The sequence below is a fragment of the Zonotrichia leucophrys genome, chromosome 3, assembly GCF_028769735.1.
Source record: "Zonotrichia leucophrys gambelii isolate GWCS_2022_RI chromosome 3, RI_Zleu_2.0, whole genome shotgun sequence".
In the NCBI taxonomy this organism is placed as follows: Eukaryota; Metazoa; Chordata; class Aves; order Passeriformes; family Passerellidae; genus Zonotrichia; species Zonotrichia leucophrys.
The window spans coordinates 55,867,526-55,889,593 of record NC_088172.1 but is presented as its reverse complement, the minus strand read 5'-3'; the positions used below and the strand labels follow the sequence as shown (position 1 = coordinate 55,889,593).

Sequence of the window (22,068 nt, the reverse complement as noted above, 5' to 3'; positions counted from 1 at the left end):
AAAAACCCCACAAATGGAATTAAAAATGGGAGAAAGTGGTTTAAGGAGAATTCCAAAGTATCATTATCTAACACAGCCTTGTCAGTTTTTGCTATGTGAGAATACCAAAATGTAGTCTTGACTAGTGGTAGGATTAAGTACAATGTCATCTCTATCTAAAATTGCAATGGGTAGAAGAGGTGCCAGGGGAAGAAAGTAAAAGAGTAAGTGGGACAACAAATTCCCTGTGTGCATACTGCCACAACTACCAGGTCAGGACAGAAGCTCCCTGTGCCATAATTTGGGCACCCATCAGAAAGCTTCTCTCATCTACACAAGTTCAGCCAGAGAGCCTACTCCAAAGTCAGAGTAAAAGAACATGTTGAAACCATCATGTTCATAGTGCAAAAACATACATAAAAGCATGACAGTCACATTTTCCATTAAGTAACAATGCAGGAAAGAATCTTTCAAGTTGCTGTATTGACAGGCAAATGGAAATCTTTCTTTGCTATGGAAGTCACCCTAATTATTTTTGTTTTGAAACTTACCTCTGAAACTGATTGTAAGAGAGTTAATGGTGTAGCTGGTTTTAATCCTATTCAGGCAGATTTAGTGGGAACAACTAACACCAGCTAGTACAGCACATTCTCTCATGTGAAAAGATGCAGTTGTTGGTTTTGTGCTTGCATGGCTTTCTCCAAACCCTTAGTTTACATTGGGCATTTGACTGCCCTTTTTAAGTGTATTAAAAGAGACAGAGTTACTGCCAGAGTATTCCTGAAGTGTACTTAATTCTCTTTTAGGCTACAGTGTCATAAGGTTCTTCTCCAATAATGCCTAAATGGGTATTTTTAAAAATACAAAAAATTGGTTTCAAGTAACAGCATGCTCTCACATGCTTACATTGCTTTGTATTTAAGGGGAAAGTATTAAGATTCTGACTGAATGTGGAGCTTCACACGGAGCACTTGACTAGCCAATCTCAAACAAATTTTTGGACAAGTTTCCTGTTTTAATTTTCACTTTCCACACTAATGAAAGCAACATATATTGTTAATGCATTAGAAAACAGACTGTTTCCAGATTCCTGAGTGTTAAAGTTAGGAATCTGTTTTTCCACCATTTTTAACCTTGTTATCAAGTAACCAGGAGCTGAAAACAGGCTTCTTTAAACACCTTTTGCTTGGTTTTTTTCAGGTGCTACTCTACTGACCGTTGCCGTGTTACAGCATTTCCCATTTGCTCCGGGTCTGAAGTGTAAGAGTCCGAACTGCTGTAACCATCTGCTGGGAAAAGAAAATACAATTTCATATTTGCTTTGCATCATTAGCATACCCTAACAGACAGAAGTAAGCGGTAATTTCAAATATCCAATTTCTTTTGTTACAAAAGAGGTGTATTTCCTTGTATTGCTTCCCTGTAAGGTATCATCTGGTCAGGATTCAAAATCCTCAAACCTGAATAATTGAAGGACACAATACAAACCAACTCCATTCACCCAACACAGTTGCTGGTTACTAGTATCATGTACTGAGAATAAACAATGACAGTAATGTTGTATTTAAAATACAAAACTTAAGTTTTACAAACAGTCATTTTTAAACACTTGATATTCCATCACTTCAACAATCCAGTGAACAAGAGTAAGGGACATCCAAGGAAAAAAAAGCAAGGGGTAGAACATGCCTGATTTTAGAAGTGCTGAAGGACTTAGAAACCTTAGAAATCAGAACACAGATTAATGCAGTCGCTTTGCTACTACTGTAACTTCTGTACCTCCAAGTCTGGTGGTCAACCTTATTTTGGACTAAACCTTTTCTAAAACTTTCAGCTTTTGATTAAGGAAATCTACAGAAATGAAAGATGCTATTAAAGCATCAAAGATTCTCAAGGACACCCTTACCCTTAGAAGCTCTGCAAAGCATGAGGCTTTCTTCCCCAGAAATGAGGAGCCTCACAAAAATCACAAGATTTATATGGAATGAATGTAGATAGAAAAATTGACCTCAGGATAATTTATCACAAGGGATTATTCTAGAGCACGAAGTAAACCAAAGTTCAAGGTGGAAGTCACTGGAGCAAAGGGACTCAGTTAATTTGTTGCCAGTGAAGAGGAAAATTCTACTCAAAAACATCAAGATTTTTCTGAATTACCCGCTCTCAAAGGATTATTTTAACCTCCTAGGACACTGAAGTTTTCAAAAGTGGTAAGACATGTCAACCAGGCCTCAGAAATGAGAATCCTGCAGAGATGACTTTCCTGATCAGCAAGGCACATTCTTACCTGCTACATTTTTTATACTTTTTCTCTTTAACATTGCAGGTACTAAACAGTGCTTACATATTACACTGCAATGTGGTTTGTTTTATTTCACCATGTTCTTCCTCTCAGGGAAAAACACTATTAAAGATTAAAAGATTAGGCTGCACTCAGATAAGGAAAAGGAAGCACCAAAAAGGCTCTTGAACTTGGATCCTGCACACAACACTAGTTCCACATTAAAAGATGATGTTTGCTTGTTCTTTTGCATTAAGAAATTTCTTAGTAAAAACAGAACTGTGCCTGAAAAGTAAAACTCTGACATGGTCAGGACACTGGTCAGAACGAAGGGTGCCACTAAAACAGCTCATGAGAAAAGCAAAACATACTGCAAGATGGGATTTTCTGAATTCCTCCTGTATTACAAACCAATCAAAATACTTCTGGTCTTACTAATGCAAAGGATTTAAAATAATGACTTCTTGAAATTTTATTTTTACTGAAGAAAACTTCCTGACTTGAAGAAAACAAAAAAAAAAAAAAAAAGAAACTCGGAAAGACTCCAGAAATTTATTCAGGCAACATATAATCTTGGACCTCTCCAATATTAGACAAGTGGACTAATCAAATCAATATAATGGAACATGCTTTGGGCCCAGAAGATACTGGAAATTGAAAAGGCTATTAGAATGAAATAAACAGTTGAAAAGCTGCATTTAAAATAGAACACAGAAGTCTGTAGGATTTGCTCAGTAGCTTAACCAGATGAGAATTGCCTGGAAGTTGTGGTCAACACATTTTCACTCTTTAGAAAACATGTTATATGGTTCTGAGGAAGACCAATCAAATGCTACTTAGAGAATTCCACTTTATCTACATTGAATTTTTCATTCTAGGATTAAAAGAGAAAACAGCAAGATGGAAAAGAGCTGACAAAAATGAATTTTCTTGAGCACACAAGATAGGAAAACAACTCCAGTGACATCAGTAGAACTTTCTTAATTACTACTTCTAATACATACTTTATATCAGAAATGTTTCTGTTCTTAGGATAAGTTTATCTCATTTTAGAGCTGCTACTATCCAGCCAGTTTTCACTCACTGAGGGACATATCAGATCTACATTTTGTGTAATGTAAGAAATGAGACCAGAAAGCACTTTGATACTTACTAACTGTATTTCCAGATGTAAATTTTACAGATGAACTAATTTTATTTTCTTCTGGGAGATCTGATGGTTTCACAAGTAGTGGACTAGTAGGGTTAGCATGATCTAGAGGGAAAAAAAAAATCTAGATAAATGAACTTACTCAAATTAGCCTTTATTTCTGGTGCCAAAGCTTTACACTGGTTTTCTGCCCTTATCTAAAGTGCTGCACTCAAGACTAACTCAGAAATAACATTATTACAAAGCAAAACATGATTTCTCAGCATTAAGAGCTGTGAATTTTCAGCTCTTACAAGGCCAAATAAATGTTAAAAGAAGTGTGCTGTCAATACTATTAATTCTCCTATGCAGAAGACTGCATGAGTTCCATGACTTTAGGAAATACTGGTACACAACTGAAAACTAAGACCCCCCCCCCATTCCTTTAAGAAAATTTATCAAATCACCTTGCTTATTATTGACCAGAGTAAAAAACAGCCTGCCAATATTCCCAAATGCTTGCAAGTTTCAAAATAATAAATGCAGTATTTCTGACCACAGAAGAACAAGCTTTATGAATGCAGGTTATGATCTCCATCTCCAGTTTCCTTCAGTATCTAACAAGGAAACCCAGACATTCACCTTCAGGTCCAAATCCAATCTTCATAATGATGCTGAACTACTCTCCAAGAAACATTCTGCTAGAGAAGGTAAAATCCTCACTGTAGCAAATGGCCAATTCAAGCTCTGCACTTATCTGAACAGCAATTCTTAACTCAGTAATGATGCTCATTACAACTTCAGATTTATTCATCCTTGGTGAAGAAGAAAAGTAAGTACATTCAAGGAAGTAAGACCAACTCTAACTGTATGAAACTTCCCAAATTAGCAAGAGAAAATGTCCTACCACTTCCAGTTCTTTTAAGCTCCATTTCCTGCATGTGGATTTTGCTTGGAGTCATTCTTATAGGAACTGGGTGCACAATTGCAGTGTCCTGTGGAAGAGATCACAGTTATGGTAACCTAGCTTAAATCATTCTTTTAAGAGTCTCTGACAGCATGTGCAATGTTAATTCTAAACAAAATTTCATAGATTTAGTTTATTTGCACAGTTCCAGGGAATTGAATATACCCAGAAAACCAAATTTCTCTAAGCTGTAGTCTCTGTACTGTTAACTTAGCTACTTAAAATGGCACTAGAATATGTTTCTATAGATAACTGCAAGTAGGACCTGAATTTTACCAGCTTTCCACCATTACTAGTGTATCAGACATCTGGTACTTTGAGCACTTAAAAAAAAACCACCCAAAACAATTTAAACCCTGACTCCTCAGCTTTACTTAAAATGGCCTCAGAAAATAATGGCCTCTCTAAATAGTATGAATAATGCTCAATGAAATAGGTACTTTGTAGTAATTTCAGACATTTTCTGGAGTCTTTAAAATAGCAAAAATCTTCTCAACGTCAGTATAATAAGCTCTATGGAATATACCTGTAGACAGGCACTGGCCCTACACTTAGGCATTAGTCATTCAGACAAGGGGCTCTGTTTAAAGTACTTTACAGACATTCCTTTCAATTTAGTTTGAACACTGACTGCAGACAGCTTAAAAAAATAATCTCAAAACTCAGAAGCAGCCTAAAAATAGGGCCAGGGCTGTCTGAAGTTTTTTACTGTCATCCATATTCAGAATACATGAATGGGTGGGCCAATGACAGCACAAGAACACCCCCAGATTATATTATATTTATTCTAGAAATAACAAGAAGTTTCAAAACTACCTTTGTATCAAAAATTTAATCTGTTCTGACTACTCAATTAGATCAATTGCATTAGGTGTAATACATCTACATTAGTATTTTCTGAAACTATTTCAATTACATTCACTACCCTTGTTGCAAGCAAAACCACTTCCTAGTCACAGCTCAAACATTTTTGTTGCAGGAAGCTTTTAGGAACAGTTACCACCTTAAAATATACTGCTTTTCCTTCCCTCTGTGATGAGATTACCATGCAATGATCACTTTTACTGTGGCTGCTTCAGACTTGTGCTATAAACTAATGTGCAGCTGTACAGAAGTCATGCCTCAAATAGTTAAATGGATTTTATATAATGCATTAATTTACATCATTAAATTCATTTTACATAAAACAACATGTTACCCAGTTTGACTTACAAAAGGCATACTGTGCTCCCATACTAAGGGACAGATGCACTGTTTTACTCTTTACACTTATGTTTTACCTCCAAAGCAGCTATTTTCGAACTGAAAAGACCTGGTTTGTGAATTTACTCCCTAGATAGTTATTAACAACTGCTCAAGAAAGCTGGTTTTCTCTCCTCTGGGGAACCAGTTGTTCCATAAATCATTCCTATGCATCACTACTGAAACTGCTAAAAACAAAGCATCTGCCTTCAGCTAACCGAACATTTCTCATCATTTGTTCTTATTTTAATATTGAAAACAAAGTCTCTAACCCCAAAGTGTGTTACCCTAGCAAGTATCAAAGATGCTCACCATTCTTTTCTAAACTATAAGCATTTCAAGGAAAGAACTCAAGAATGTGATCAGCCATTAAAAAACTTTGCATTCCCAGTGAATTTCTCTATATACATACACAAAAACATGTACTCTATAAAAGAGCTTTTCATATACCATCACTGCTCTAATTTTTAGATCAATACATGAAAAAATTCAAACCTCAGGTTTCTGTAATCTGCTAATTATGTGTGAAAATAAATTACTGTCTTATTGCAGAAACAAGACAGTGACAGTCAAGCAACTATACACAGCAAGTAACAACTAGGAAGTAATTTACATCATGTTTACCTCATTAAAACATAAAAATACAGTGTATTTAAAACAAAAACCATCTCAGATGAAAGAGGGCTGGTTTTTGCTTTCAGTAGAACATTTTCACTTGTTTTGAAAGTTTATTAAAGGTTAATTCTGAGCATGGGGAACAGTGCACTTTAAATTCTAGCTTTCAGCATCTGGAATGCTATTTCTACACGAGTATCAGTGTTAACTTTGAGACTGGAGTGCTGATGCATTGAAAATCTATGCATATTTATGTATTCTATCTTTTCAGAAGTGACAGGTTTAACACTAAAAGCAGTTAAATGTGTATTTTGTGCACCTATTACAGCACTACATAATCAAACGGACACCAACACTGTAATTAATTAAATTAAAATGGACACTTGGTGCTAATTAAGTCTGTAAAAAAAGCAGGATGAAAGCAGCAGCTAAATACTTCATTTCTAATGCATTTCAGAACTGCTTTAATGTCACATGGTGTAAAGCTTAAAACCAGCAGAACTTGAAACACTGTAGTGTATTTCTGGCTCCCAAACTTGGCAAGATATTTAACTACATAATCCTTCAGAGCACTCCTCACTGAGTAAAGCCTTAGAACACAGGTTTAGCTGGAGAGATACTAAAAGCCTTATTAATAAGTAACTTGGTAAAAACATTTGGAATATGAAATACCACACCCATCAAAGCTCAGTAGCTTTTTTTTCACTGAAGTTGGCCCTGTTTTTGTGCAAATCAGGCTCTGCAACTCAAAAAAACCCCAAAACAACACTGAAGACAAATCTACAACAGAACTTGTTTATCATAGGGAGTGGCCCTTGCACCAACTTGCACATATTTTCAAAAAAACATTGTGTTTAAATTCTTTGTGTATGACAGATTATGACAGAAGTGTGGTATTAGGTCAAAATCGACAGGAAAAAGCAATCAGAGATTAAACATGAGCAGTACTAGAAAACTGATATTCTGAAAATAAGCAACCAAGTTATTTGCCACCATTCCCCAAAAAGCAGTCCATGGAATCATGCATAACAGATAAATACAATGAATGGAAATTCAGGGTTAATAAAATTAATTTCAAACAAGCAAGCTAAGTGATTGACTTACAGGATCAGCTGGTGCAATGTTAGAATCAAATTGGGTCAGAGTTTGTGAGCTTGAAGAGCGTTCGCTAAATGTCTCCCACTGCTGAACAGACAGAGGAGAGAAGTCAGCATGATGAGGAAGATGAGAGTAAAAGATCACTGAGGAGATTTAGCATAGTAGTTCAGAGGTTGCACTGGAAAGAACCGTATTTGCACAGGAGAGTACTTCACTTGGGAAGTACACTGATATATATATTAAGTATTTCTATTTCTGAGATTGTTGTGGAACCAAGTTTGTTATCTGTCAATATAAATATTTATATTCACCTTTTATAATGAAGATACAGGTGCACAGGCAACCCAGAAGTACCTTCAGAGTTCATGCTTGCCAATGAACATCATACAAGTAAAAGAACTGCTTAAGCCGTTCATGTAATTTAGAGATAAAAACCAGAGACATGTCGTGTTCATCTGTAGTCATAAAATCCACAGAAAGGTTCCTCAGCTTTGTAGCTGCCAAGTTTCAGATCTATTTAGTAAATGCTGATTTTCTTATGAAGTCCCAGACAAATGAACACTGAGCAGAGTACTCTAATCACATCACTTGAGCTTGCCAGTGCAACCCCCGAGAAGTGATTCTACGCCATAAAAGAGCATTTCCACAAGTCTAAATCACTGACAAGGCAAAGAATTAAATCCAAATGTACTGTTGATTGCTAAAAGCAAATAAGTCAACCTCTGAACAATTTTATAAGATATGGGCATGCTGTATCAATACATGGCTGTCAAGAATCCTCATGCAAACTGAATCAAGTTATAGCCACAACTGGATCAACAAAGCATTGAAGTACATAAAATTATTCTGTGATCTGGAAACCAGATTAAAAAAAAAATCACAACAAGAATGCTAAACCTGTTATATTTTGGTAAAATAACAAGTAAATATTAAGCAAGTTTCAAACACTACAAATACAAGTTTCTAAAATTAAAACAACAAAATTTTTAGTGCTCAGAAAATTCAATAAAAATTACGTTTGTTATAGTTGTGGAAACAACTTGGGTGTTGGACTCCATGACCCTTGTGGGTTCTTTCCAACTCAGAATATTCTCTGTGTCATATTCTTGTCCCATCTCTATAGGTAAATCAATCTAAATGATCCCAGAAGACACAGGACAAACTATATGGTGTTAGCCAACCTAATCTTGTGTTCTCCTCTACACTAAACTATATTCGGTGAACAGCCTGTATGTGAACCAAGTCTAAAACAGTTATTTCAGAAATAACTTCTTAAGGAAATTCCTAAATAACTGTTAACAATCACATGAAACGAAATTCAGAAAAATATTAACTAAATTTATAATTGCTCTCATGTGTGGTAAAACTTCTTGTAGAGAAAGAGCTCTATCTCCTCATTTCAAACTTTAAATGAGGGCAAACATTATGGATTTCTATTCATATGGGGGTGGGTATTTTTTCTGGTTGTTTTTTGTTGTGGTTTTCTGTTGCTTTGAGGGTTTTGTTTGTTTGTATTTGTTTTTAACACAAAACTACCCTTTTCATGGACAGAACCTACCAAAACCTTTTTAGTAAGGATTCCCAGCTGCTCTGTCCCTGTTTAACACTCCCTGCATTAAACAGTTCATCTCTGTTCACCCCTTCATGAAGAGGCAGCATTACAAGTAGTTTGGAGCTCCACAAACCTGTGAGTGAGCCAGGTTTTACTAAGTCAGAAATTTAAGTGCCAAGTTCTGCCAGCCTTTCTCCTGATTTGGCCTCTTGCATTTGCACAGCTGCTCATTTTCATGAAACATATTAATATTTATCTTAGGTCTACCACTACCCTTTTAAACTTGATTTGGCCAGTGGCTTCCCAGTTACTAGTAAGAGTGGCAAACAGACCATTTGATTACAGAAATATTAATTGTTCCAAAAATTCCATTGGGCACACACCACTTCTGTTACAGTTAAGATAAATGGTAAAATATTATTTGTTACCGATTAATCTCTCTTAATCTCTCTTACCACCGTGCTCTGAAGCCAAACTACAGGTACCTTTATTACTTGTCCTTGGGCTCCCTAGCTAGACACAGACAGATAAACACCAACACCTGCTCTAGGAAATCTGCTGTTGTGCTCCATCCTGAAATACTACCAGAAGCTACTACTGCTAATTCCCCAGTTAACAGAAAGCTAAATGTACTGAGAATCTACTGGACTGCATCTCAAACTTCGCAAAATTTAAAAGCATTGACAGGGCAAAAATCATGCTAGCTAAAGCTGAAATATTTGTCCTGTCCAACTGCAAAAATGTTTTAAAATTACTTTCAAAAGGTTAATTACTAGAAACTAAAACTGACAGCAACCTGAACCATTATGAATAGAACACCAAGATATCTGAAACAAGGTGTAACAATTGTGAACTTAAAAGCAAATCTCCCTGTGTTAAAGCTAGTATGACAGCTGCATGACACTAGACAGTTTTCAACAAAAAATTTGAAGTAGGTTTTTCTATTATTTTAAGCTTCAAAAACTAAGTGCTCAGCCTTGAGACTTGGATGGAAAAGACATCTGGAGTGAGAAAGAAGTGATGAGTGAAAAGATGAGAATGTGAAGCACATAGTATATTGAAAGTTAGGCAGATTTTCACGTTGTTCTTTATGCTGAAGTTTTAAACTGATGCCTTGGTCTATACCTGGGAGCCTCCAGTAACTGGGCCTGGCAACTGGATTCTATAAATCAACTATGAGCTAGAAAGAACAGAGTAACCAACAGCTTTGAGACTAACAGGATGAGACTGCCTGGAATGACAGATAATACAAAGATGCAGAGCTTTTACAAGCAATTCATTTGTTGATGACACTTATAAGAGGTTGAAAGAGGAAACAATTAGACTGGGGCCTGCAGCAATACCAGAAATTTTTTCATGGAATTAAAACCTTGAGGACTTTGACCTGATTCATGCTGAAAAGAAATTGCCGAGAAGAAAGAAACATGCACAGCAACACATCTGAAAAATCAGAAATTCCTTTGGGTTAGAACAAAATACGAAACATTTAGTTCAACTCTTATTTTAGTATAGTTAGTATCCAGTAGTATAGCTACTGTGAGAACTTTTCCATACCTCTTAAGCTATAATAGACTTTCAAAAAGAAAATGCCACCTTAAGTGAATGGACAGTCAATTTCATAAGTCAAGATTCTGGCTGACTGTAATTGTAAGTGACTTTGTTCCACTAGTGGAATTACCCTATTCAATGGGTTTGATTTGCATTAGGCACTGAAGGATCTGCTCCATTATGATGCTGATACAAAATTACTAGCTTATTAAATCTTTATTGAAAACACAAGGGAATGTGTCTGGGCAAATTTTAATAGAGATGCAGACATTTGCAGCTTTTTAGCAACAAGTGAATGACTCTGCTGCACCTCCCTCTTAAAACATAGCTTTATTTCACAGAGTCACTCTGTCAAATAGAACAACTAAGAATCACTAAATAATTTCCAACATTTTAAAATTTGATAAGGATGTGACTATGAGGCTAGCACTTGCCTTTACAAGGAACTGCAGACTTTATAAAGTCCTTCCCTGCTGAGAAATGAAGGAAGTTTCCTCTGCTCCTAACTTTAATCCTAAAAATGTGCTGATTTTCTGCTTCATGCTGGTTTTCCATTGGTTTGTCTAAATCTTTTAATATCAATTTTCTATTCACTTGAAGTCTAACAAAGAAAGAAAAAGAACCACAAAAAAAGCTCTTTTAATAGAAGGCAATACTTAGCTACTGAGAGAACTATCTTACATGTTAAAACAAGTTTTCAATTCTTATTGACTCCCAGATTATCAAAAATAGTTTTCCAAAAATAATTTCATTCTTTTTTCCTCTCTCATAAAGAAAAGTAAGCCTACATCTTCTTTGTATATGGCTCCAGTCAGAAACTCATTTGGGGATCAGAAGTAGCTCTTAAAACATTGGTTTATTCTAAGTCAGAGGCAAAAATGTTAAAACAGAGCAACCACAAAAATCTAGGAATCAATTACTTACAGGCCTTCTAAGCAAATGACATTTGTGGGGAAAAAAAATATTAAAAATACTGCTTGCTAATTTCACTTTCAAATTTTGACAAAATGCAGAAGACTGCTTATACAGCAAATATATGTGCTTAAGTATGATGAAGCAGAAGTATGTAACAGTAAAACTTTAAGATTTAAATAAATTTAGCCAATGACGGCTTCAGATTCTAGTCTGAGTCTCAGCTTCTGAAACAGGGTCATGACTTCTGTGTTACTGCTGATATTTCAGGCTAAAATCACCTTCAGAAATAAGTCTCAATGTCCAGATCTGTCAGAAACTTATTCTGTAGTTTAGCCAAAGTGTCTGCTAAAACAAGTTCTTCAGAGGTAACAAAAATATGCCCTAAATGAAAAAAACTAGAAATTAATTCAACTTTTCCAAAACATGTTATGAGATAAATTTTGTGATTAATGTAAAGCTTAATTACCCTTAATAACATTTTAAATAGTATCTCACAATGAGATAGAAAAACCAGAATGAAAACTTTTTTCTTTTGCATTTTAACACAGAACCTTCTTGTGTCTTTTGTCCTGCTAACTGTTTAATGATTTGTGATCAGCAATTCACTTATGACAAATCATGGACACATACACAATTTACTTATTGATGGGCAGCGAAATAACTCTTATGTAAAAGCACTGACCTCACTGCTCTGATTCAATTCTGGCCAGGTCTGGTTTAGGGATGGCATTGATGGAGACTTGCTTGGAGGTGCTTCTGCTGGAGAGCCAGAGTAACCTACCTCACCAGTCTGTTCCCCAACTTCTGAAACGACAGGAATCACTATGAACAAAAAACGTCAATTGAATTCAGTTTAATTTTAGAAGAATTGCTCACATCTCATGGAAAGCGCAAAGTGCCCTTTATTTTAATCTTTTTCAAGCAAATACTTAGCAGCAGACAAAACCCACAAAACCCCAAGACCTCTCATTAAGTCAAGTACTGTTAAAAACTGTTTATCAGGTACTACTCTTATTTTAAGGATGTTCCTGAAAATCAGATGTTGAAGATTACTCTGTACCATCCTATCCTCCCAGTACTTAGCCTTTAAGTAGCTTTTTGAGGTTTTCATTACATACAGAATTAAAGTTTTTCTTATAGCACGAGAAAATAACTTGCACTAGCGTTTATTACATCATATCCTGCACTGAGCATTTCATCTTACAGAAAAAAAATACTTCCTCATATGAAAGGCCAGAGCAAAACCAGTATCTCAATACAAACACAAAAAAATATGACAACAGATTAAGAAAACCATTCCCCCTTAGTTTAGTCTCCAAACAATAATAGCTTCAAGCCTCCTTACTAAAACAGTGGTGTTTCCATTCACATTTTGCAAACTGAGTAAGTCCAGTAGCTGTCACATTGCAACTGTCCTTTGGCACCATTCAGTTTTCTTTTGAAGTAAATCTGAACAGCAGATCAAGCATTCTGTCTAACACAGCAAAATCCTGCTTACAATATCTCCTATTCTAGATATCAAAATGCAAGCTAAAGCCAGGCATTAAGACGCTCAAAAAACCCTGAAAGTTCAGATTACAACTGTACAGTGTATAAGCAACAGGAACAGTTGATATAGGGACTGATAAGTAGCGGGACATATTAGACATATTAGCATGATGTCAGCAGTCCACAGAACTAAAACTCCAAACAAGACAAAATACTAAAAAAAAAAAAAAAAAAAAAGATTAAATTAAATAACCATTACAAAGTACTGCTGTTGCATGGGTATGTGCTTGAAGATGGCTGCCACGAGAGCATGTTTTACAATACTTTGAAATTTATAAAATATACTAATTTCAATTTCCCGAAGATCTGAACTCTGCAGCCTTCTCTTCTGCTAAGACAAGTCAATATTCTGCCTGCTAATTTTCATTAAGAATAGGCTAATAACAAATCCAATGTCAAATTGAACTGAAAACACTTGAATAGTCAGTGGTTACCACCTGTACCTTGGAAAAGTAACAACCCATTATTGCCTCCAGAGAGCTGCCAGGGACAGCAAAATGCACAGCCAAAAAGCTGCAGACCAAAATGAAATTAATTGTGCTACTTGAGGTCAGATGCAACCAAAGTGCTACTACCATGAAAAAACCACACACAGAAACCAACTCTTCAGAGTTTCAAAGGTCATGTGAACTTCCTTTAAATAGCCAGACATGAGGCTGTTTCCATAATGTTTCCAAAATTATGCCCAGTACCTAGCACCCTGAATTGTTTTCCTCTAGGTAAAGCAATAAAAATTGGTTACATTGAGGTGTCAATGTCACCAAGTAGTCAAGCTGACATGCTGTGGTCATTGTAAACAATGTAATATACTAAGTCCAAAATACACCAGGGGCAATATTTTGGAAATACATATCACATGTTAATTAGTCTGAAGTGCAATAACAAAAAAAATTCTATTAAGTTAAAAACATCAAAATTCTTGTTTTACTGATGGTATTCTACATAACTGAACTAACTTCCAGTGTTAAACACAAAGTCAAAAGATAAGGCTGAAAATTATTATAGATAGACTACATAGCTACTGTAATTCAGAGAGTTCTGTAAATATCTACATGAAACACGCCTACGACGTTCTATGGAAAATTTTAAGGGTTAAAGTAAATGTGTAAGACATAAGGCATGGCAGATTTCTTTTCTTACAAAGAAATGGCATTGTGGCAGCAACCCAAACAAAAATTCATAGAAAAGTAAAACTTGCTTTTCAGCTTTTGTAAAGGTTGTTAGCTTTTACTAACTGAGATAAAATTGAGTTTTGAAGGAATTACAAATCTGTAGAGATTTACTGCTATACTAGAAAAATGACCAACTATACAAATGCTTAATTACACAATAAGTCTGTGCCATGTGAGAGAAACACCTATCTCTAGTTATGAAACCAGATGTAAAGCAAGATCATATCTCAAACAGGTCTGGAACACCTGCAGCTGGTCACACACTGCATTCACAGGGCTGATGAGGGAGAGGCTGTCAGAGGAGCTCATGAGACTTCTTCCTTTGCTGTCTGAACACAGCCCAGAGGGCGCAAGGAGCCCTCTGCTACTCCTTCTTCTGGCCAGTAGTTCAGAAGTCAAAATGGAAAAAAAGCAGAACTTTGCAAGTGCAGAGGACAAGTGTAGAAGATTAATAGGAAACTTTCTAACAAAAGAACAGGATTAATAATGGTGCTGTCAACACTTTTCAAATAAAGTTTGCACATTGGTTTAAAAGGTATTTGAGCAATTCATCTTCTTCAACAGTTTGACTGTACATTATTCATACTGAGGCATGTCAGCAGAAGATCATCAACCATTTCTTTCTTTGAGAAAGTTTTATCCCATGCAAAAAGTGTACTCTTAAAAAGACACTCTGGTGCCATACTTTAGTTTCTATTTCTAAGGCAATTTTGGAAGAAAGCTTTATTGAAACACAAGTTTTAAAGGAACTGAAGTGAAAAATTATTACCAAAACTTAACTGGTTCATCCTTCTAGGCTGATTTACAGTTGTTAAGATGAATTTCTGTAATTCATCAAGTACAATAGACAAACCTATCACTAATTTTTAAATTAGTAAATGTATGCTGTTGTAACTAAACATAAAACTGCAGCCACATCAGTAACTTCATCTAAAGTATTTTATTCAACATAGAAGTTTTGGCAATAGACCACGTTACGTGCTAGATAAGAACAGCTACTTCCAATGCTGCTGATCCAAATAAATAAATATATAAATAAAATAAAGCTAACCGGATAAAAATCCACAAGTTCGCAATAACTTTAATTTTTCATTGTAGATTTTAATAACTGCAGAATAAAGTAGCAGATTGTCCTATTTTTAAGCATGGCTTACACAGTAAGGTAAACTTTTAACTATCACTGGAACAGGGTAACTTCCCTTTAATACCAAAGGAAAAAACTTCTAAAAGCAAGTTGCCTGTAAAATGAGAATAATAAACATACACGTAATATTTTTGGTTTAGTGTCTGATGTATAAAGTTTCCAGACAACTTTAGCTGAAATCTAATACCCATAACAGATCAAGACAAATATAGCTGTTGGATGTGGAGTTTTGGGAATTTTTTTAGTGTTTTCTTGTTTTTGTTATTTTTTTGTAACAACAGTTTATACAAATAAATGTTATTTCACTTCCTACCAAGATTTTTTGCTTGATCACCACTTTAACACAAAAATTGAGAGAATGGAATAGTTTTTGACATTTCCTAGGGTTTAGCCCAATAAACTGCAGCTATTTCTCACAAATGTCTTCATCATAGCAAAATGCTAACTCATACTGAAAACACTTCAGCAGCAGCTCTTTGAAAAGCCAACCTACTCCCACAGAAAATAGGTTCATTATTAAAGCAGAGATAATATGAAACACAGTATCTAGTTTAAGAACTCATCCATAATTTTGAGATTAAAGTCTCAGACAGCCTACAAACACAGTATGAAAAGAGTCCCCTTGAAGAATTTAGTGAAAATAAATAAATAAATAAATAAAATTCTAGCAAATCATAGTACTTGTGCACTCAGAATTTCCAAGCAACTCAGAGTTTCCAAGCAAAAACTGCTTGTTAAAAAGTAATTTAAAGCACCTTTAAAATACTCATTTTTTTATATTTTAAAATAGATAAAGGAAACTAAGATAGCCACAGACATCCTGTTTTTAAACACCACTTTAACATGGAACAGTAGTTTGTTGTTCACTTACAGGACTAAGTTTTTGGCACATATTAAAAAGCAGAGCTCATACATTCAGTGGTTTTTCTGGGAGTACCAAAAAGTAAAAGGCAATGCACAGAACAACTAAGTGCCAACACAATAAAGGATAAATCTGCTTTCAAGTCAGGAGGTGAATGTAAAAAAAAAAAAGGGTCTGTGGTACTGATCCTGCATTTTTAAACACCTATCCTGCCCTTAGCATTTAATCTGGAAATATTTTCAAAGTACCTTTGATACTTAGAAACTCACACCATATTTTCATAAATGAGAGTGAATAGAAAGCATCCTCATTTGAAAGTGAGTCTAAAGTATAGCTGGCTCGGGAAACTGAAATACAATAGGTGGTCATGAATAAAATCCATACTGTGACAATTTTATTTTCCTTAACCTTTAAAGGACACAGTCAGAATTTCCAAATGTAATAGTGTATGTGCACTGCTCCTAAATAACTGCCCTCTACAGAAATATGTACATGCTCAAATCAGCTCTGAGCAATAAGACCTCTAAAAATTATACAATGCTTTAGTTCATATTGACAAGTGCTTTCTTTCATACAAACAAGTATCTGCTGTAACAATTAAACCATAATTTTAAAAGACTGACATTTGTGTTGAACCCATATCTTACCCGTTGAGTCTTCCAAATCAATCAGCTTGGGCATTAAACTTTCAGGTAACTTTTCTGGCAAATCATACCCATTCTTCCTAGCAACTACCAGATGAAAAGCAGCACAGAACTCGTCCAATGTCAGTGCACCATCTTTATCAAAATCTGACAGTTCCCTAAGAAGGAAAACTTAGTGTAAATAAAATTTCTGAAGATTACTTTATTTCCAAAAGACAGGCTTCCGATTTTGCTACTTGGATGAGCAAAGTTTATTGTTCCCTTTATCCTACTAAACACTTCATATTAGTACTACGTGCTTTACTCCTCAAGATAAGGAGCCTTAACTAATAACAGCTTACAGATAATTTAAAGTCACTTTTATCTCTCCTGGTTTTTAACCCATTTAAGACAGTACTACACAGTATTATCAGCCTCAGATTTTTGGCAAAGTATGTTACTGAAATTACAGTGCTGAGGCAATGTCATCAAATGGGAAATTACCTGAAATACAAATCATTACACTAAAAGAAAGATAGCACCTGCCAAGGTAAGCTATTTAATGACAGCATGCAATGATGCAGTACAAATTCCAGAATACAATGAAACAGAAGATTTGCAAAACTCAAAGCTGGATTTGTCACCATGTACCATGAATTTATTTTAAAAGGTGTATGTGTACATTTCATTTAAATTTACTTACACATAAATGAATAAATAAATATAGATAAGGAATTAATTATTTAAATTTAAATGCATTTTTAACAGTACTCATTTCACAATACCCATTTAACAATACTTCAAATAAATTGCTTCTAACTCTGAGGAGTTTGGAATTTTCTCAAAATGCCTCGTAAATAGTACCAGCCCAGGCCAATAAAACCCACTAAAGTAATACTGGCATAAACATGAGCAGGACTGAACATACAAGTGTAATTTTACTTAACAGTTTCTAGTACATAATTATTACATGTCTATCAGCTGTCATCTTTCCAAACATTTATCATTTATTTATTATTATTTTAAATAATCATACTTACCAAATATGAGAAAGTTCAAGAATAGGTAGTTTTGACTTAGTGAAAAATTCTTTAGCTGCAGATCCTAAAAAATTGCAACAATCATTTTTAATACTTAAGGCAAGTGAAATCATTAGACAACTCAGACCTACTGTAAAGATGATGAGTTATTTAGCAAAGGTTCTGGGAAAAATGGCACTAATTACTAGGGTTAAATGAGGCAAAAGGCAAATTAGTTTCTATTCTTTCTTGACTTACACTGAACTATAGTAGAATATTATCAGCAAAATGCAGAACTTCCTTCAAAATAGTATGCAAGCCTAAGTACAAAACAAAGTCTTTGCAACAGAACTGATGCACCCACAATTATATTTTGTAAAGAGTAACTTACCTGGTATAAATCCATTTAGATCAGGTTGAATGGTTTTAAACTGATTAACATAATACTGCCTTTGTTCATCAGTTATTTTCCAGGGGTCATCATAACTACTTGATTGCCTACGAATTTCATTTGCTGTTGTAGCTGATGCTACAGTTCGTACTGTTGTCTGGTCCTGAAATGAAATATTTTTCCTCAGTATTATCTACCTAAAATGCTTCTACAAATTCTCAACTTCTTGCCTTCAAAATATAAAGCATTGTTAAAACTCACAGTAGTTTAAAAACTGCAGGAAACCATCAGCAGATGGTATCTCCAGGATAATGGCAGGGTATTTTTGCACACTGATACAATATGGAATGACCGCAGGTATGTAAGCAGAAAAAAAAAAGTATGGCACATATGCATAAAAAGCTAAATACAAATGTTTAGAAGTCATAATTGTTGACATTTAAAAAATTAGTAGCTTTCATTTAATCATTCCAAATTAAGGCAAATCAACGAAACAAGTATCTGTTGGGCAAATAGCACTGAATTGACTACAGCACAGATACACAGTAAACAGCTGCAATGAAAATTATGAAGGAAAAAAGAAACTCAAGGATTGCAACATCAATCTGAATGAGGCAAATCAAATACCAATAAAGTGTCACACCTGGACAGAAGCAGGATGCATGGCTAAAAGAGCACTGGTTGGTGGGGTATCTGCAAAACTGACCCAATTTTCTTGATGGGGTGGTGGTGAATGGCCAGACCATATGGGATCACTAGAAGTAGATGAGCCTGAAATTAGAAGAAACATTTCCTTTTCAAAAGACAACCTTGAAAACTGAGAAAGAATTGTGGATATGGAAATATCTCCTGTCAGGGAGATATACTATAGAATGATGAGAAAAATGAAAACCAGAGTGCACCAAGGTGACCAAGTTCACCTCCTGAACTCCTCACTTCTGTAGATTTTTATATTATGTTAGCTTCAATCTGCACTAAAAAGAACTGAGGAATGAGCTTATTGCAACACATGTAAAATGTAAATTGAACTTTATCCATTTGATGGGTTTTGAATGAGTTAATAAACACTCCACATTTTTATTTAATTGAAATAAGCAACACTTGTATGGACAAATACTATTTAAAAGTGGCATATGATATTAGCATTTGAATTCATTATCAATATTAAACATTTTTCATGTTTTAATTCACCATTCAAAGAACAAAGTCTTGGAAATTCCTTTTAAGAATCAGGGGTTTTGGCAGAGACAATCCTTTTCCTCTACATCACTTCTACACTATCTTAACTCAGTTGCTTAAAAACAGGCCAAGAATAATAAAAAGCACCCGTAGAGAATGCTGATATCTGCTGTCTATTAACTATCTGACACAACAGTTGAAATTCACCCAATGCCCTGCTATAAGCTACTTCTGAAGAACTGTCAATGTTCAATATCTTATTATTAAAATAACAATGAAGCAACTACAGAAAGATAAGGCCATCCACTGCTTTACATACAAAACAATTGCATTTTTTTTAAATTGCAGTTGCAAATTAAAAATTTAAGGAACTCGGATAAGAGAGAAAAACCATTCAGAACAAATCTAGAAGAATCCCAGGACTCCATTCTACTCCTGGATTCCTGAAAGAAATGCTGAACTCCTTAAATCTAAACAACATCTGTGAAACTGATGAATCTACTCTTCTTGCACAACTAAATGCCTTCTCTTGAAATATGCCAAACAAAGTCATACTTAGATAAGAATTTTTGCCTTGTATGCAGAAACTGACTTCCTTTTAGAAGACAGGTCAGCTTCTTGTGAGTTTCAGTAAATCCTCTGCACAAGAAGCAGGACACTGATGTCATAAATTGAATCCTGCTAGTAAGATTTAATTTCAAGCAATAAATACCAAGAATTTTTTGTCATGATGCTGGTTAAAAAAACCTGCTATGACAAGTGCATTCATATAGAGGTAATCAATTTATGAAGCTGACAAACATCAACAATGTCAGGTTCTTGAAGCCTTTATGACACTACACTGCAGTAAGCAGAATTAAGGAAATCTGAGAATCTGTGAGGCATGTTGAGGACAACATCTTAAGTGACAGTATAATTGTTAGTATACAATACTGCTATCTAATACCTGGCAACATGCAATTGCTCTTTCATTCCATAAATGAAAAGTAATAAGAAAAATGCTTAGAACCAGTTTATCTTTGCTCTTTTCCTACACAGAGTAGTCATAATTGTGCAGAACACATTTAATTTTGCAATATTTTGAGTAAAAAGTAGCATTTGCATGAGGAGAATTTATTAACTTTTTTTCTTGTGGAGGATATTTTCTTTCTAAGTTAGCTTTAATATGATGAAAAGGCACTATTAACTGCTCATTTTGTCTGAAATCCATCCTCCACTTTTGGAAGCTCCTGATGTGGCCTGGAGCTTGTAGTGACTTTATCCAAAAGTGCTGAGAATAAAGGTAAGGCATCTGACAATGCTTTATTTGCTCTGAGGTTCCTCCTCAGTAGTTCACCTAACTCTCAAACACTAGAAAGAAACTCAAGAGAAAAGCCCAGTCTCTTTCCACCTTGTCCCTTTCAGGCCTAACAGACAGTCAGAGGCAGACAAGACCTTCCTTTTGATACTTTATTTTTGATACACTGACTTTCCCTTTCCCTACCTCTCAGACACTGACATTATTACCATTAACCTTTCATATGTTTACTCCTTCATTTCTCTCAACAACTGATCTTGGTACAATTCAATTAATATCTCACTTAGCACAGCATCTGTTCCAAAGCAGATATGGAAATACCAGTAGCAGCAAACTGTGAATATTTTACAGGTATTACAAGAACTGCTTGCTTTCTCTCCCATTCAAATAATACCAGCAAGAACATTCTTGCATTATTCTTCTTGTTATTTACCCTCCAGTGCAATGTTTAGGACAGAGGATGGGATGGCTGGAGAACACTGGAGAAAGATTACCAGTAACCATGGAGACTTGCATCTACACACATACTCATGGAGTGCCACCAGCCAATAACTCAATTTGACAAAACCAAATTGGAAACAGAAACGTGGAAGAGAAATTGGAAGAAAACTGAGTCACAGAGAAGACTCAAAGCCATTGATCTCTATTAATTTCATGATTTGTAACCCAGTGAGGAAAACCTTCAGTGGTCTTTGTGCATGTTCATCAGTGGGAACACCTACAACACCACTTTAAATGCAGAATAGGCCCAAGACCAATTATCAGATTTGAACAAGCTGGTGAAGTCTAATGCTCTACATTTAGCATGAAGACCTAACAAATTCCTGTAGCTGCTCTCTTCCTCCACCTTGAATATCCTGTCAACACATTGACAACTTGTGGAAAATTATCTAATTTCCTGCGGAATAAAAGCTACCCCCCTTACTTTGAGATATAAACGGAAATGTAAGAAATATTCTACCTAGTTAACATGTACTTTTCAATAACTAAAAAAATACTGGTTTACTAGAACTAAATTTTCAACTAACTCTGTAAACTAAGAATTGCTTTCCTTATCATCAATCTGTGGTGAAACAAAACCAGAAGCTGAATACAATTCTGACAACAAGATAAAATGCTGGAGAGCTCTTATGCCCAGTAAGAGTATTCTAAAGCTTGCAACAAGGCCAACTATCATCAGTTACTGAAGCACTAACTAGGGGACAAAGGACTGTTCAGTCCCCTGCAAGCCCAGTAAATATCTTAGGGCTCTGAAGATGCAAGGGAACTGTTAGCACAGTAGACATATTAGCATTCAACTTCATTATCAATATTAAACTTTTTTCCACTTGTGGACACGTTCCACTTCTGTCCCTGAAGTGTTCACAAATGGCTACAAAATCCCTCCCACAGAGAAAAGAAAGAAGTTTGGCTTCGGGCTGCAATTTCCCATGGATATTCAGATATCAACACAAAACTCTGATGTCATGCAAAAGAAAGCTAACACATATCCTAGGACAGAAGATCT

At 35.2% G+C, this 22,068-nt stretch overlaps 1 protein-coding gene across 13 annotated transcripts in view; it reads right to left on the bottom strand.

Moving 5' to 3' along the window:
• Positions 1–22,068, bottom strand: part of REPS1 (RALBP1 associated Eps domain containing 1) — a 63,870-nt gene that overhangs the window by 10,541 nt on the left and 31,261 nt on the right. For 2 of the 13 annotated variants that reach the window (XM_064708297.1, XM_064708310.1), the window contains exons 5-13: positions 18,729–18,856; positions 18,086–18,248; positions 17,716–17,779; positions 16,700–16,854; positions 12,009–12,148; positions 7,318–7,398; positions 4,297–4,384; positions 3,414–3,515; positions 1,196–1,268 (exon numbers count right to left, since the gene is read on the bottom strand). In XM_064708297.1, the coding sequence (XP_064564367.1) occupies positions 1,196–1,268; positions 3,414–3,515; positions 4,297–4,384; positions 7,318–7,398; positions 12,009–12,148; positions 16,700–16,854; positions 17,716–17,779; positions 18,086–18,248; positions 18,729–18,856 (994 nt within the window). The remainder of the gene's footprint in view (positions 1–1,195; positions 1,269–3,413; positions 3,516–4,296; positions 4,385–7,317; positions 7,399–12,008; positions 12,149–16,699; positions 16,855–17,715; positions 17,780–18,085; positions 18,249–18,728; positions 18,857–22,068) is intronic. The other 11 variants (XM_064708298.1, XM_064708299.1, XM_064708300.1 and 8 more) reach the window with 11 other exon arrangements.